Source organism: Zea mays, chromosome 10 (assembly GCF_902167145.1).
Source record: "Zea mays cultivar B73 chromosome 10, Zm-B73-REFERENCE-NAM-5.0, whole genome shotgun sequence".
NCBI lineage: Eukaryota > Viridiplantae > Streptophyta > Magnoliopsida > Poales > Poaceae > Zea > Zea mays.
Genome location: NC_050105.1, coordinates 142,402,346 through 142,416,552, shown reverse-complemented (window position 1 = coordinate 142,416,552; position 14,207 = coordinate 142,402,346). Strand labels below are relative to the sequence as shown.

At 43.6% G+C, this 14,207-nt stretch overlaps 1 protein-coding gene and 5 non-coding genes across 6 annotated transcripts; 5 read left to right on the top strand and 1 right to left on the bottom strand.

The window, feature by feature from the left end:
• Positions 1-536: 536 nt before the first annotated feature.
• Positions 537-695, top strand: LOC111590326 (U1 spliceosomal RNA). The gene has a single exon (XR_004853457.1). It is a non-coding gene; the product is annotated as a U1 spliceosomal RNA (small nuclear RNA).
• A 1,838-nt stretch (positions 696-2,533) lies between these two features.
• LOC111590356 (U1 spliceosomal RNA) lies at positions 2,534-2,692 on the top strand. The gene has a single exon (XR_004853486.1). It is a non-coding gene; the product is annotated as a U1 spliceosomal RNA (small nuclear RNA).
• Positions 2,693-4,522: 1,830 nt separating this feature from the next.
• Positions 4,523-4,681, top strand: LOC111590378 (U1 spliceosomal RNA). Its single transcript, XR_004853503.1, has one exon. It is a non-coding gene; the product is annotated as a U1 spliceosomal RNA (small nuclear RNA).
• Positions 4,682-6,510: 1,829 nt separating this feature from the next.
• LOC111590399 (U1 spliceosomal RNA) lies at positions 6,511-6,669 on the top strand. Its single transcript, XR_004853524.1, has one exon. It is a non-coding gene; the product is annotated as a U1 spliceosomal RNA (small nuclear RNA).
• Positions 6,670-8,492: 1,823 nt separating this feature from the next.
• On the top strand, positions 8,493-8,651 carry LOC111590345 (U1 spliceosomal RNA). The gene has a single exon (XR_004853476.1). It is a non-coding gene; the product is annotated as a U1 spliceosomal RNA (small nuclear RNA).
• Positions 8,652-10,740: 2,089 nt separating this feature from the next.
• On the bottom strand, positions 10,741-13,537 carry LOC103642013 (oligopeptide transporter 4). The gene is made up of 6 exons (XM_008665327.2): positions 13,295-13,537; positions 12,919-13,176; positions 12,163-12,827; positions 11,821-12,073; positions 11,550-11,732; positions 10,741-11,472 (listed from the first exon to the last, which is right to left on the bottom strand). Exons 1-6 carry the CDS (start codon positions 13,535-13,537, stop codon positions 10,861-10,863), a joined length of 2,214 nt encoding a protein of 737 aa, XP_008663549.1. The 3' UTR covers positions 10,741-10,860.
• Between the last annotated feature and the right edge of the window lie 670 nt (positions 13,538-14,207).

Genomic DNA, 14,207 nt, shown 5'->3' with positions numbered 1-14,207 from the left:
TGCTTGGTTTCTGACCTTACCACTCGGTCATGCATGCATGTGATCAAGCTCGATCCTTGCAGGTTCTTCATAAATCTCATGCATTGATAAGCTCTAGAAAAGTGTCGAGCTTCTGAATGGATGCGTAGAATCAGGTAAAAGTCGAGACATGGTCATCTCCCCCAGGTTGCCCTCCTTGATGTAGCAATCCCTTGCTCCCTAAGTGATGAGGTACCACCAAAATGTGTACCTTCTGTCGCTAATGAAAGCGTTGCATGAACCGAAGGGCAAGGAACTTTCCGTGTCAAAGCTCGAGACAAAAGAGTTCACATCCACACAAGTGGTGTTCTAGTAGGAGCTTGGAGCCTGGAACCTGGAAGGGCCACAGGTTGGCTCTTTTCCTAGGTGGGCCGAGGCAGGCCTATACGTATTGATAAGGCAAGCCCAAGAGGAATGCACCATGTGTTTAGCCGATTGGAAAGTGCCGCATCGGCTAATCATGCAGGGAAAACGAGCGGGTAATGCAATAAAGGAACATAGAGGTGCGGCCTTGAAACATACTTACCTGGATGGGGTCTTATGGCCGATCAAGAAGAGCCATGGCCTAGGCTAGTGGCCTCCATTGCACTTGGGAGGAGCACTAGTTTACCATCTCCTCAAAGAGAGTGGACATCATAATTTGTGATAGAGGGGATACGCGTTCGCGCGGTCCCTATCAAAACAATTTAAAGTTTTGCTATTTTATATCATATAACTACAATGGCTATAAACAAGGACAATTTTAGTACAAACTTAGGGTTTGTTTAGAAATATAGTATTTTCTTAGTCCCAAGACAATACCATGATATTTTATACTAAAAGACGTTTAGTAGCACATTTTTAAAAAAATGTATTTTAAAACCACAATTTTAACAATACCATGGTATTTTTGGGGTCAAAAAACTTTGATCTCGACCAAAGTTTTTTGTTTACACACAAATATAGTCTTTTCTTTCCCTACACTACAACTGAAATATCGTGTCTTCAAACAGATGTTGGATTGGACTGATGTAAAATATACCATAGGTATGTCTTGGCCTACAATAAACCGCGGTTTTGAGAAACAAAGTTTCCACACAGGTCCTCAGTAGATGGAATAAAATTTGCTCTTCATTAATATAGTCCATATGTCCCTCTAAATGAATAGATTCTTAGAATAAACCAGTATGACATACAAAATACAAACTCAATACTTCGTAAGAAGATAGCAGCGGGAAACTTCGCGTGAATCTTTCACTTCGGATTAAAGACGTTTTTTAGACCGGTCATCTATAATCTATAGAAACAAAAACACTGTAGAAGTAGTAGAAGTCGGTACGGATTAAAGCCAAATAAACATGCTGAGGAGGATTGACAACATGGATCACTTGGTCATGAGGGTTTTAGGCCAGCCTATGTGTGCGCGACACTGATACAATTTACTAGAGGTCAGTTCATGTACCGTGCCGGCTGTGTGGGAAACCTTTGGTCCTTCGGTAAAGTTGGACCAATAGAGACAGACAGGGAAACCAAAGATGATGTTTTTTTGGTAAAAGATGGTATGAGCTAAGCCATTACTGAAATACTGATTGATTCCTGTTTGACCTTTTTTGTGGTCATTTTTTGCTTCAAATTATTTTACTCTTTCTGTCCCAAAATATAGTTCTTTGTAATCCATTTTTTTCAATCCACATTCATTCAAATGATAATAAATGTAGACATATATGGAAACCACATTCATATGTTGCTTAATGAATATATAATTAATCTAAAACGAATTATATTATGGGATGTAACCATGCTTGATGAGAGAAGACGTTAGAACTTGACTAGGAGGAGGGCAGTACTAATTGGTTCATGCTTGCCCTTTTTGTGGTCATTTTTGCTTCAAGTTATCTTATAAATTAAGCATGGTCTTGGATTTTGACATTTCCCATCTTTTATGAACACATTGAAAACTTGCTTAAATCTTATAAAAGATTTTTGCAACCTTTCGCTTAGTTTCTGTCCTTACCACTCGGTCATGCATGCATGTGATCAAGCTTGATCCTTGCAGGTTCTTCATAAATCTCATGCATTGATAATCTCTAGAAAAGTGTCGAGCTTCTGAATGGATGCGTAGAATCATGTAAAAGTGGAGACATGGTCATCTCCCCCAGGTTGCCCTCCTTGATGTAGCAATCCCTTGCTCCCAAGTGATGAGGTACCACCAAAATTTGTACCTTCTGTCGCTAATGAAAGTGTTGCATGAACCGAAGGGCAAGGAACTTTCCGTGTCAAAGCTCGAGACAAAAGAGTTCACATCCACACAAGTGGTGTTCTAGTAGGAGCCTGGAGCCTGGAGCCTGGAACCTAGAAGGGCCACAGGTTGGCTCTTTTCCTAGGTGGGCCGAGGTAGGCCTGTACGTGTCGATAAGGCGAGCCCAAGAGGAATGCACCATGTGTTTAGCCGATTGGAAAGTGCCGCATCGGCTAATCAAGCAGGGAAAACAAGCGGGTAATGCAATAAAGGAACATAGAGGTGCGGCCTTGAAACATACTTACCTGGATGGGGTCTTATGGCCGATCAATAAGAGCCATGGCCTAGGCTAGTGGCCTCCATTGCACTTGGGAGGAGCACTAGTTTACCATCTCCTCAAGGAGAGTGGACATCATAATTTGTGATAGAGGGGATACGCGTTTGCGCGGTCCCTATCAAAATAATCTAAAGTTTTGCTATTTTATATCATATAACTACAATGGCTATAGACAAGGACAATTTTAGTACAAACTTAGGGTTTGTTTAGAAATATAGTATTTTCTTAGTCCCAAGACAATACCATGATATTTTACTAAAAGACGTTTAGTAGCACATTTTTTAAAAAAAAATTGTATTTTAAAACCACAATTTTAACAATACCATGGTATTTTTGGGGTCAAAAAACTTTGATCTGGACCAAAGTTTTTTGTTTACACATAAATATAGTCTTCTCTTTCCCTACACTACAACTGAAATATCGTGTCTTCAAACAGATGTTGGATTGGACTGATGTAAAATATACCATAGGTATGTCTTGGCATACAATAAACCGCGGTTTTGAGAAACAAAGTTTCCACACAGGTCCTCAGTAGATGGAGTAAAATTTGCTCTTCATCAATATAGTCAATCTGTCCCTCTAAATAAATAGATTCTTAGAATAAACTAGTATGACATACAAAATACAAACTCAATACTTCGTAAGAAGATAGCAGCGGGAAACTTCGTGTGAATCTTTCACTTCGGATTAAAGACGTTTTTTAGACTAATGTAACTATAATCTATAGAAACAAAAACACTGTAGAAGTAGTAGAAGCCGGTACGGATTAAAGCCAAACGAACATGCTGAGGAGGATTGACAACTTGGATCACATGGTCATGAGGGTTTCAGGCCAGCCTATGTGTGCGCGGCACTGATACAATTTACTAGAGATCAGTTCATGTACCGTGCGGGCAGTGTGGGAAACCTTTGGTCCTTTGGTAAAGTTGGACCAATGGAGACAGACAGGGAAACCAAAGATGATGTTTTTTGGTAAAAGATGGTATGAGCTAAGCCATTACTGAAATACTGATTGATTCTTGTTTGACCTTTTTTGTGGACATTTTTTGCTTCAAATTATTTTACTCTTTCTGTCCCAAAATATAGTTCTTTGTAATCCATTTTTTCTATCCACATTCATTCAAATGATAATAGATGTAGACATATATGTAAACCACATTCATATGTTGCTTAATGAATATATAATTAGTCTAAAACGAATTATATTTTGAGATGTAACCATGCTTGATGAGAGAAGACGTTAGAACTTGACTAGGAGGAGGGCAGTACTAATTGGTTCATGCTTGCCATTTGTGGTCATTTTTGCTTCAAGTTATCTTATAAATTAAGCATGGTCTTGGATTTTGACATTTCCCCTCTTTTATGAACACATTGAAAACTTGCTTAAATCTTATAAAATATTTTTGTAACCTTCCGCTTAGTTTCTGACCTTACCACTCGGTCATGCATGCATGTGATCAAGCTCGATCCTTGCAGGTTCTTCATAAATCTCATGCATTGATAATCTCTAGAAAAGTGTCGAGCTTCTGAATGGATGCGTAGAATCAGGTAAAAGTGGAGACATGGTCATCTCCCCCAGGTTGCCCTCCTTGATGTAGCAATCCCTTGCTCCCAAGTGATGAGGTACCACCAAAATCTGTACCTTCTGTCGCTAATGAAAGCGTTGCATGAACCGAAGGGCAAGGAACTTTCTGTGTCAAAGCTCGAGACAAAAGAGTTCACATCCACACAAGTGGTGTTCTAGTAGGAGCCTGGAGCCTAGAACCTAGAAGGGCCATAGGTTGGCTCTTTTCCTAGGTGGGCCGAAGTAGGCCTGTACGTATTGATAAGGCGAGCCCAAGAGGAATGCACCATGCGTTTAGCCGATTGGAAAGTGCCGCATCGGCTAATCAAGCAGGGAAAACAAGCGGGTAATGCAATAAAGGAACATAGAGGTGCGGCCTTGAAACATACTTACCTGGATGGGGTCTTATGGCCGATCAAGAAGAGCCATGGCCTAGGCTAGTGGCCTCCATTGCACTTGGAAGGAGCACTAGTTTACCATCTCCTCAAGGAGAGTGGACATCATAATTTGTGATAGAGGGGATACGCGTTCGCGCGGTCCCTATCAAAATAATCTAAAGTTTTGCTATTTTATATCATATAACTACAATGGCTATAGACAAGGACAATTTTAGTACAAACTTAGGGTTTGTTTAGAAATATAGTATTTTCTTAGTCCCAAGACAATACCATGATATTTTACTAAAAGCCGTTTAGTACCACATTTTAAAAAAAATTGTATTTTAAAATCACAATTTAAAAAATACCATGGTATTTTTGGGGTCAAAAAATTTTGATCTAGACCAAAGTTTTTTGATTACACATAAATATAGTCTTCTATTTCCCTACACTACAACTGAAATATCGTGTCTTCAAACAGATGTTGGATTGGACTGATGTAAAATATACCATAGGTATGTCTTGGCATACAATAAACCGTGGTTTTGAGAAACAAAGTTTCCACACAGGTCCTCAGTTGATGGAATAAAATTTGCTCTTCATCAATATAGCCAATCTGTCCCTCTAAATAAATAGATTCTTAGAATAAACCAGTATGACATACAAAATACAAACTCAATACTTCGTAAGAAGATAGCAGCGGGAAACTTGGCGTGAATCTTTCACTTTGGATTAAAAACGTTTTTAGACCGGTGCAGCTATAATCTATAGAAACAAAAACACTGTAGAAGTAGTAGAAGCCGGTACGAATTAAAGCCAAACGAACATGCTGAGGAGGATTGACAACACGGATCACATGGTCATGAGGGTTTCAGGCCAGCCTATGTGTGCGCGACACTGATACAATTTAGTAGAGGTCAGTTCATGTACCATGCCGGCTGTGTGGGAAACCTTTGGTCCTTCGATAAAGTTGGACCAATGGAGACAGACAGGGAAACCAAAGATGATGGTTTTTTTTGTAAAAGATGGTATGAGCTAAGCCATTACTAAAATACTGATTGATTCCTGTTTGACCTTTTTTGTGGTCATTTTTTGCTTCAAATTATTTTACTCTTTCTGTCCCAAAATATAGTTCTTTGTAGTCCATTTTTCTGTCCACATTCATTCAAATGATAATAAATGTAGACATATATGGAAACCACATTCATATGTTGCTTAATGAATATATAATTAGTCTAAAACGAATTATATTTTGGGATGTAACAATGCTTGATGAGAGAAGACGTTAGAACTTGACTAGGAGGAGGGCATTACTAATTGGTTCATGCTTGCCCTTTTTGTGGTCATTTTTGCTTCAAGTTATCTTATAAATTAAGCATGGTCTTGGATTTTGACATTTCCCCTCTTTTTTGAACACATTGAAAACTTGCTTAAATCTTATAAAAGATTTTTGCAACCTTCCGCTTAGTTTCTGACCTTACCACTCGGTCATGCATGCATGTGATCAAGCTCGATCCTTGCAGGTTCTTCATAAATCTCATGCATTGATAATCTCTAGAAAAGTGTCGAGCTTCTGAATGGATGCGTAGAATCAGGTAAAAGTGGAGACATGGTCATCTCCCCCAAGTTGCCCTCCTTGATCTAGCAATCCCTTGCTCCCAAGTGATGAGGTACCACCAAAATCTGTACCTTCTGTCGCTAATGAAAGCGTTGCATGAACCGAAGGGCAAGGAACTTTCCATGTCAAAGCTCGAGACAAAAGAATTCACATCCACACAAGTGGTGTTCTAGTAGGAGCCTGGAGCCTGGAACCTGGAAGGGCCACAGGTTGGCTCTTTTACTAGGTGGGCCGAGGCAGGCCTGTACGTATTGATAAGGCGAGGCCAAGAGGAATGCACCATGTGTTTAGCCGATTGGAAAGTGCCGCATCAGCTAATCAAGCAGGGAAAACGAGTGGGTAATGCAATAAAGGAACATAGAGGTGCGGCCTTGAAACATACTTACCTGGATGGGGTCTTATGGCCGATCAAGAAGAGCCATGGCCTAGGCTAGTGGCCTCCATTGTACTTGGGAGGAGCACTAGTTTACCATCTCCTAAAGGAGAGTGGACATCATAATTTGTGATAGAGGGGATACACGTTCGCGCGGTTCCTATCAAAATAATCTAAAGTTTTGCTATTTTATATCATGTAACTACAATGGCTATAAACAAGGACAATTTTAGTATAAACTTAGGGTTTGTCTAGAAATATAGTATTTTCTTAGTCCCAAGACAATACCATGATATTTTATACTAAAAGACGTTTAGTTTTAAAAAAATGTATTTTAAAACCACAATTTTCACAATACCATGGTATTTTTGGGGTCAAAAAACTTTGATCTGGACCAAAGTTTTTTGTTTACACACAAATATAGTCTTCTCTTTCCCTACACTACAACTGAAATATCGTGTCTTCAAACAAATGTTGGATGGGACTGATGTAAATATACCATAGGTATGTCTTGGCATACAATAAACCGCGGTTTTGAGAAACAAAGTTTCCACACAGGTCCTCAGTAGATGGAATAAAATTTGCTCTTCATCAATATAGTCCATCTGTCCCTCTAAATAAATAGATTCTTAGAATAAACCAGTATGACATACAAAATACAAACTCAATACTTCGTAAGAAGATAGTAGCGGGAAACTTGGTGTGAATCTTTCACTTTGGATTAAAGACGTTTTTAGACCGGTGCAGCTATAATCTATAGAAACAAAAACACTGTAGAAGTAGTAGAAGCCGGTACGGATTAAAGCCAAACGAACATGCTGAGGAGGATTGACAACACGGATCACATGGTCATGAGGGTTTCAGGCCAGCCTATGTGTGCGCGACACTGATACAATTTACTAGAGGTCAGTTCATGTACCGTGCGGGTAGTGTGGGAAACCTTTGGTCCTTCGGTAAAGTTGGACCAATGGAGACAGACAGGGAAACCAAAGATGATGGTTTTTTTTTGTAAAAGATGGTATGAGCTAAGCCATTACTGAAATACTGATTGATTCCTGTTTGACATTTTTGTGGTCATTTTTTACTTCAAATTATTTTACTCTTTTTGTCCTAAAATATAGTTCTTTGTAGTCCATTTTTTTCTATCCACATTCATTCAAATGATAATAAATGTAGACATATATGGAAACCACATTCATATGTTGCTTAATGAATATATAATTAGTCTAAAACGAATTATATTTTGAGATGTAACCATGCTTGATGAGAGAAGACGTTAGAACTTGACTAGGAGGAGGGCAGTACTAATTGGTTCATGCTTGCCCTTTTTGTGGTCATTTTTGCTTCAAGTTATCTTATAAATTAAGCATGGTCTTGGATTTTGACATTTCCCCTCTTTTTTGAACACATTGAAAACTTGCTTAAATCTTATAAAAGATTTTTGCAACCTTCCGCTTAGTTTCTGACCTTACCACTCGGTCATGCATGCATGTGATCAAGCTCGATACTTGCAGGTTCTTCATAAATCTCATGCATTGATAATCTCTAGAAAAGTGTCGAGCTTCTGAATGGATGCGTAGAATCAGGTAAAAGTGGAGACATGGTCATCTCCCCCAGGTTGCCCTCCTTGATGTAGCAATCCCTTGCTCCCAAGTGATGAGGTACCACCAAAATCTGTACCTTCTGTCGCTAATGAAAGCGTTGCATGAACCGAAGGGCAAGGAACTTTCCGTGTCAAAGCTCGAGACAAAAGAGTTCACATCCACACAAGTGGTGTTCTAGTAGGAGCCTGGAGCCTAGAACCTGGAAGGGCCACAGGTTGGCTCTTTTCCTAGGTGGGCCGAGGCAGGCCTGTACGTATTGATAAAGCGAGCCCAAGAGGAATGCACCATGTGCTTAGCCGATTGGAAAGTGCCGCATCGGCTAATCAAGCCGGGAAAACGAGCGGGTAATGCAATAAAGGAACATAGAGGTGCGGCCTTGAAACATACTTACCTGGATGGGGTCTTATGGCCGATCAAGAAGAGCCATGGCCTAGGCTAGTGGCCTCCATTGCACTTGGGAGGAGCACTAGTTTACCATCTCCTTAAGGAGAGTGGACATCATAATTTGTGATAGAGGGGATACGCGTTCGCGCGGTCCCTATCAAAATAATCTAAAGTTTTGTTATTTTATATCATATAACTACAATGGCTACAGACAAGGACAATTTTAGTACAAACTTAGGGTTTGTTTAGAAATATAGTATTTTATTAGTCCCAAGACAATACCATGATATTTTACTAAAAGACGTTTATTACCATATTTTAAAAAAATTGTATTTTAAAACCACAATTTTAAAAATATCATGGTATTTTGGGGGTCAAAAAACTTTGATCTGGACCAAAGTTTTTTGTTTACACACAAATATAGTCTTCTCTTTCCCTACACTACAACTGAAATATCGTGTCTTCAAACAGATGTTGTATTGGATTGATGTAAAATATACTATAGGTATGTCTTGGCATACAATAAACCGAGGTTTTGAGAAACAAAGTTTCCACATAGGTCCTCAGTAGATGGAATAAAATTTGCTCTTCATCAATATAGTCCATCTATTCCTCTAAATAAATAGATTCTTAGAATAAACCAGTACGACATACAAAATACAAACTCAATACTTCGTAAGAAGATAGCTGCGGGAAACTTCGCGTGAATCTTTCACTTCGGATTAAAGATTTTTTTTTAGACCGGTGCAACTATAATCTATAGAAACAAAAACACTGTAGAAGTAGTAGAAGCCGGTACAGATTAAAGCCAAACGAACATGCTGAGGAGGATTGACAACACTGATCACATGGACATGAGGGTTTGCAGCCAGCCTATGTGTGCGTGACACTGATACAATTTACTAGAGGTCAGTTCATTTAAAGTGCGGGCAGTGTGGGAAACCTTTGGTCCTTCGGTAAAGTTGGACCAATGGAGACAGACAGGGAAACCAAAGATGATGGTTTTTTTTTTGTAAAAGATGGTATGAGCTAAGCCATTACTGAAATATTGGTTGATTCCTGTTTGACCTTCTTTGTGGTCATTTTTTGCTTCAAATTATTTTACTCTTTCTGGCCCAAAATATAGTTATTTGAAGTCCATTTTTTTCTATACACATTCATTCAAGTGATAATAAATGTAGACATATATGGAAACCACATTCATATGTTGCTTAATAAATATGTAATTAGTCTAAATCGAATTATATTTTGGGACGGAGGCAGTATAAAACATGGTATTGGATTTTTGACAATTTTTCCTCTTTTATCAGCAGGTCGAAAACCTGCTTAATCAAATCCTGACATCAGATCAACCCTTGACTGATCTAATATTCAATCCATCTCACGAATCCACAAGGACAGACGAGCCCGTCTCTGTGGGTGCCTATAAGTTGGCTCCGAGAACTGAGGTTCAAATTCTAATGTCATTAAAGTGAAACTTCTCTAGTGGCAAAAATCCCAAAACAAATCAGTCTGTAGTACATGCCGAGGTGGGTGGCTAATTTTGCAACCTTCTGTTTAGTTTCCTGACCTTTCTACTCGGTCATGCATGTGATCAAGCTCCTTACAGGACCTTCATAAAGCTCATGCATTGATAATCTAAGTATATATGGAGCTCAAGCTGAATTCAGAACTCAGAAGGATGTGTAATTAGCAATACGGAGTTAGGTGAGGTAGGTTTTAGCTCTTGTAACTTGGCCCTTCTGTACAAGGAGGGGGCTGCACTAGTAAACCAACACTCTGAAGAAGCAACACAGAAAGATCGCTCAACTCGGATGTGTGATAGGCTCGTTGAGGACGCCACCGACAGCTTTGGCTGGTGCTTTGGATGGCCGAAGTTGTATCATGGTTCGATGGAAGGTCGCTCATAAAAGCTTGACCAAAAAATTAGAGGATTCACGTGGAAAATCTTAAGGACAAGTTTGGCAATACCATTTTTTCAAGAAATTTCTATTTTTTTCAATAAAAAATAGTTTATTTTTCATTGAAAAATGAAAATCCCTTTAGAAAATATAGTTCCCAAACTAGTCCTAAATAATGAAGAATTTTCTCTCTCATGGATCCCCTCAAAGTATGCCCTAGAGATTGTGATCTTTCATAGTTAGATGGAAGCAATGCCAACACCAAATGCAAACAAAACAAAATAGGAACATTTGCATGTCATTTTTCATATATCCAATGACGATTCGCAATCTATATATGTACAAATTAAACACGACTGTGTTAACAGTCACCACCACCAATATAGATAAATCTGTATACGTGTATCTGCACCTCTAGGCAGGCAAGCAGGTAGTTTTTGGTTTTTGGTATTTTGATCGCCATCAATCAGAAGACGGGGCAGCCGTCCACCATCACACCTCTGGCCGTGGGGCAGGTGGCGAGGTCGCAGTGCTCGCCCCTCGACCCCCACCAGTCGATCGGGTGTCCCGACAGCGCGAAGTAGATGATCACCCCCATGATGGCCACGCCGGCGTCCATGGCCGCCGACAGCACGTAGTTGTAGCGCTTCCACCACTGCTTGCGGTAGCGGAACACGAAGAAGTTGAACACGGCGCCCACGAAGCACCAGGCCGTGAAGTTGATGGGCGACGCGGGCGGCATGGAGGCCGTGGCGCCCAGGATGACGGGCAGGTTGACGAGGCGGATCCACCAGGCGTGCCGCGGCAGCGCCCTGGCCAGCAGCCACACGAACACCGGGCAGACGAGGCCGCCCAGGAAGAACCAGTTGAGCGCGTTGTAGTAGCCCAGCGGGCCGAAGATGCGGCGCGGCCCGACCAGGCCCCAGATCACGGACGCGTCGAAGAAGACGTGGTCGCCGGGGCACGTCCACGGGCTGCCCTGCGGGAGGAGCTCCTTCTCGCAGATGTGCGGCACCGTGGTCAGCAGCCACCACGCCACTATGGTGTTCACCGTGCCCGCCACAAGCGTCCCGATCAACTGAAACAAAGACCGATCAAGTCCATGCAGTTGGCCACGATCGTTGAGAGAGCGAAAAAATGTGGTGTACGGTGTACCTGAACTAGGAACATGGATCTCGGTGGGATCTTCATGTAGTGGCCGAGCTTGAAGTCAGTGAGGAAGGAGACGGACTGGTTCATGCTCATGTAGCCGAAGACCTTGAAGCAGACGTTGGCTATGGGTTTCCCCGGCATGATCAGCCCCATGCAGTACTCGGTGATGACGTTCAGCCCCGGTGTCTGCATGCAGACACGTACACACGCTCAACAACACGACTGGGGATACAATTGTTGGATCGAACGGATCAGGGTCTAGCTAGGCACGTACTGTGTTTGTGGTGGCGGTGATGACGCTGATGGGGAGCGTGAAGAAGAAGGCGATTGCACAGGCGAAGAGGAGCCCCCACCACGGCAGCTGCACCTCGTGCTTGAACGCGGTGCAGAGCACCAGCGCCACGGCCATGGTCACCACGAGCAGCAAGTAGAACCACCAGTTGGGTATGTCATCGTACCTCTTCATCATCCTCGTGTGCACGTCCGCCTTGCCCTTGTATGACTCTCGCATCCTCTGGTATATCTCCCTGCCACCGGAAACGACAGAACTGTCAGTTTAGCAAGCAAAGGCATGCGACGGCGTGTGTGTGCGGCGTCCCAGGTACGGTGCACGTACTTCCCGTAGAAAAGCGAGACATGCGACAGCGTGGCTGCTATGGAGGCGAAGCCGAGGCCATACGATACGGCGAACAGCAAGCTGAGGTGGATCCTCCCTTGCTTGGCGTAGGCGTCCATGTCGATCTCGAACCTGTCGTTGACGATGGCGGAGATGTTGTACAGCTGCCCGGCGCCCGTGAAGAGGTCGGTGGAGAAGATGGGGAACGTGCTGGCGTTGTAGAGGTTGAACGCCCAGTAGCACACGGGCAGCACGACGTAGATGAAGCCCACGAAGCCGACGTAGACGTTGACGATGGCGAAGAAGGGGGACACGAGCGGGCTGCCCAGGAAGGCGGCCACCACGGACCAGTCCAGCGTGAAGGCGCCGAGGCCGATGCCATTCATGCCAGAGCCGATCTGGTGCATGGTCACGGACCTGGGGAACGCCCAGCACACCCACGACACCGCGCTCACCGTCGGGACCAGGTAGCCTGGGACGATGTACCATGCGCAGCTGCAGATGAGCGCGATCAGGAAGAACTTGCTCCGCGTCATCCGCCGTTGTTCCTCCTTCTCGTGCAACGCCCTGAGGAGAGACACCTGCACCAGGCTCTGCGGCCACCACATCTGCGCCGGTTCCACCACATGCTTCCTCATCAGCCCTGCCCACCCGTAACCCAACACCTATACACGCGCGCGCGTGCACAGAATGCAATCAATTTATTATGATCGGTTTGCACGTATATATATGCTAATTAAATATGCAAAACTGCACCTGCGTCGTCATGATGAGGAGCAGGCTGACGACGAACGAGATGTTCCTCTTGTAGAACGCCTTGATGATGGTGATGATGCTGATGGCGTAAGCGCCGCCGTTGCCGAACGCGGTGCCGGCGTTGGCGAAGATGCAGATCAGCACGTGCTCCTTCACGTTGAAGGGCCCCGGGTTCATCGTCCACTCCCTGCCGAACGCCGAGAGCTTCGTCTTCGGCAGCACCCGCGCCATGAAGTGCCCGACCGGCAGCGCCGCCACCTGCACGTACGCACGCATGCACACACGTACACGCCGTCAGGTGTCAATTGTTAATAAGGAGACGATCACGATCATGACCTGGCGATATATCTGGCTAGGCGACGGCGACGCAACGGACCTGGACTGTGATCTGGCTGATGATGATGGGCTCGGTGCGGTAGGCGAAGAATTGGTTGAAGAAGGAGAGGAGCGCGCAGGAGACGATGCCGATGGTCCACATGCGGAACGTCCACACGGGCAGCGTCGGGTCGTCGGTCGTCGGCACGGTCAGCCGGACCTGCTCCACCAGCGCCACGTCGTCGTCGTCGTCGTCCGCGCCCACATCCGCATCCCTGCGGCTGAGCTGCCGCTCGATCTCCATGGAGAGATCCGCTTGGCGACTCCAATCCAAGGCCTGCGCTAGCTGCAGAGGGTCGCTTTTTTAGTTCAGATCTGCTGGGGTTTATTAGAACGTAACGCGCGTGTGCGTCGGACGGCGGTGTGCATGCCCTGGAATTCCGTATCGTGTGGTTATCTGTTTGCGGTTCGTTGGAGAAGACGAGAGAATCTTGGGTCAAATCAAATTGGGTATCTTGGGCAAACTGGATCTTTGTTTTTCAAGCTGCGCGTGTGCTGTGTTTTTGCCTCCACGTACGGAATCAGCTATCCTAGCGCCACCGAGGATGGGACTCCATGGATGGATGGACGGATGAGATGATCCGGAAAGGGCAAAGACAACGGTATGTATAACTTTCGATCTGCTGTGCTTTAAAACTTAGCAAATTTCGTCACAATATTAATGTACCCAACTATTTGCCCGTAATTACGCGGTGGGAACTGTACCGGGACGTAAAGCCTCGCAGGATTCATCCTCACCTGGCACGACCGTACTAGCTACCACCATGTATCACACGTGGCGGTGACAGCCAAAACAAAGATATCTTAGAGGTATGTAAATGCTAAACAATCTCTACTACATATTAAAATAATAACGTAGACCGCCCCCGCCCCATCCTCGTCCCGCACGCTCCGCTTGTCAACCAACCAAACCT

Excerpts from the sequence above, each read along its gene's own strand:
- LOC103642013 (XM_008665327.2), bottom strand. The coding sequence starts at position 13,537 with ATGGAGATCGAGCGGCAGCTCAGCCGCAGGGATGCGGATGTGGGCGCG. Across the intron at positions 12,828-12,918 it reads TCCTCATCATGACGACGCAG|GTGTTGGGTTACGGGTGGGC; the intron begins GTGCAGTTTTGC and ends GCGCGTGTATAG. Across the intron at positions 12,074-12,162 it reads GTCTCGCTTTTCTACGGGAA|GGAGATATACCAGAGGATGC; the intron begins GTACGTGCACCG and ends TTCCGGTGGCAG.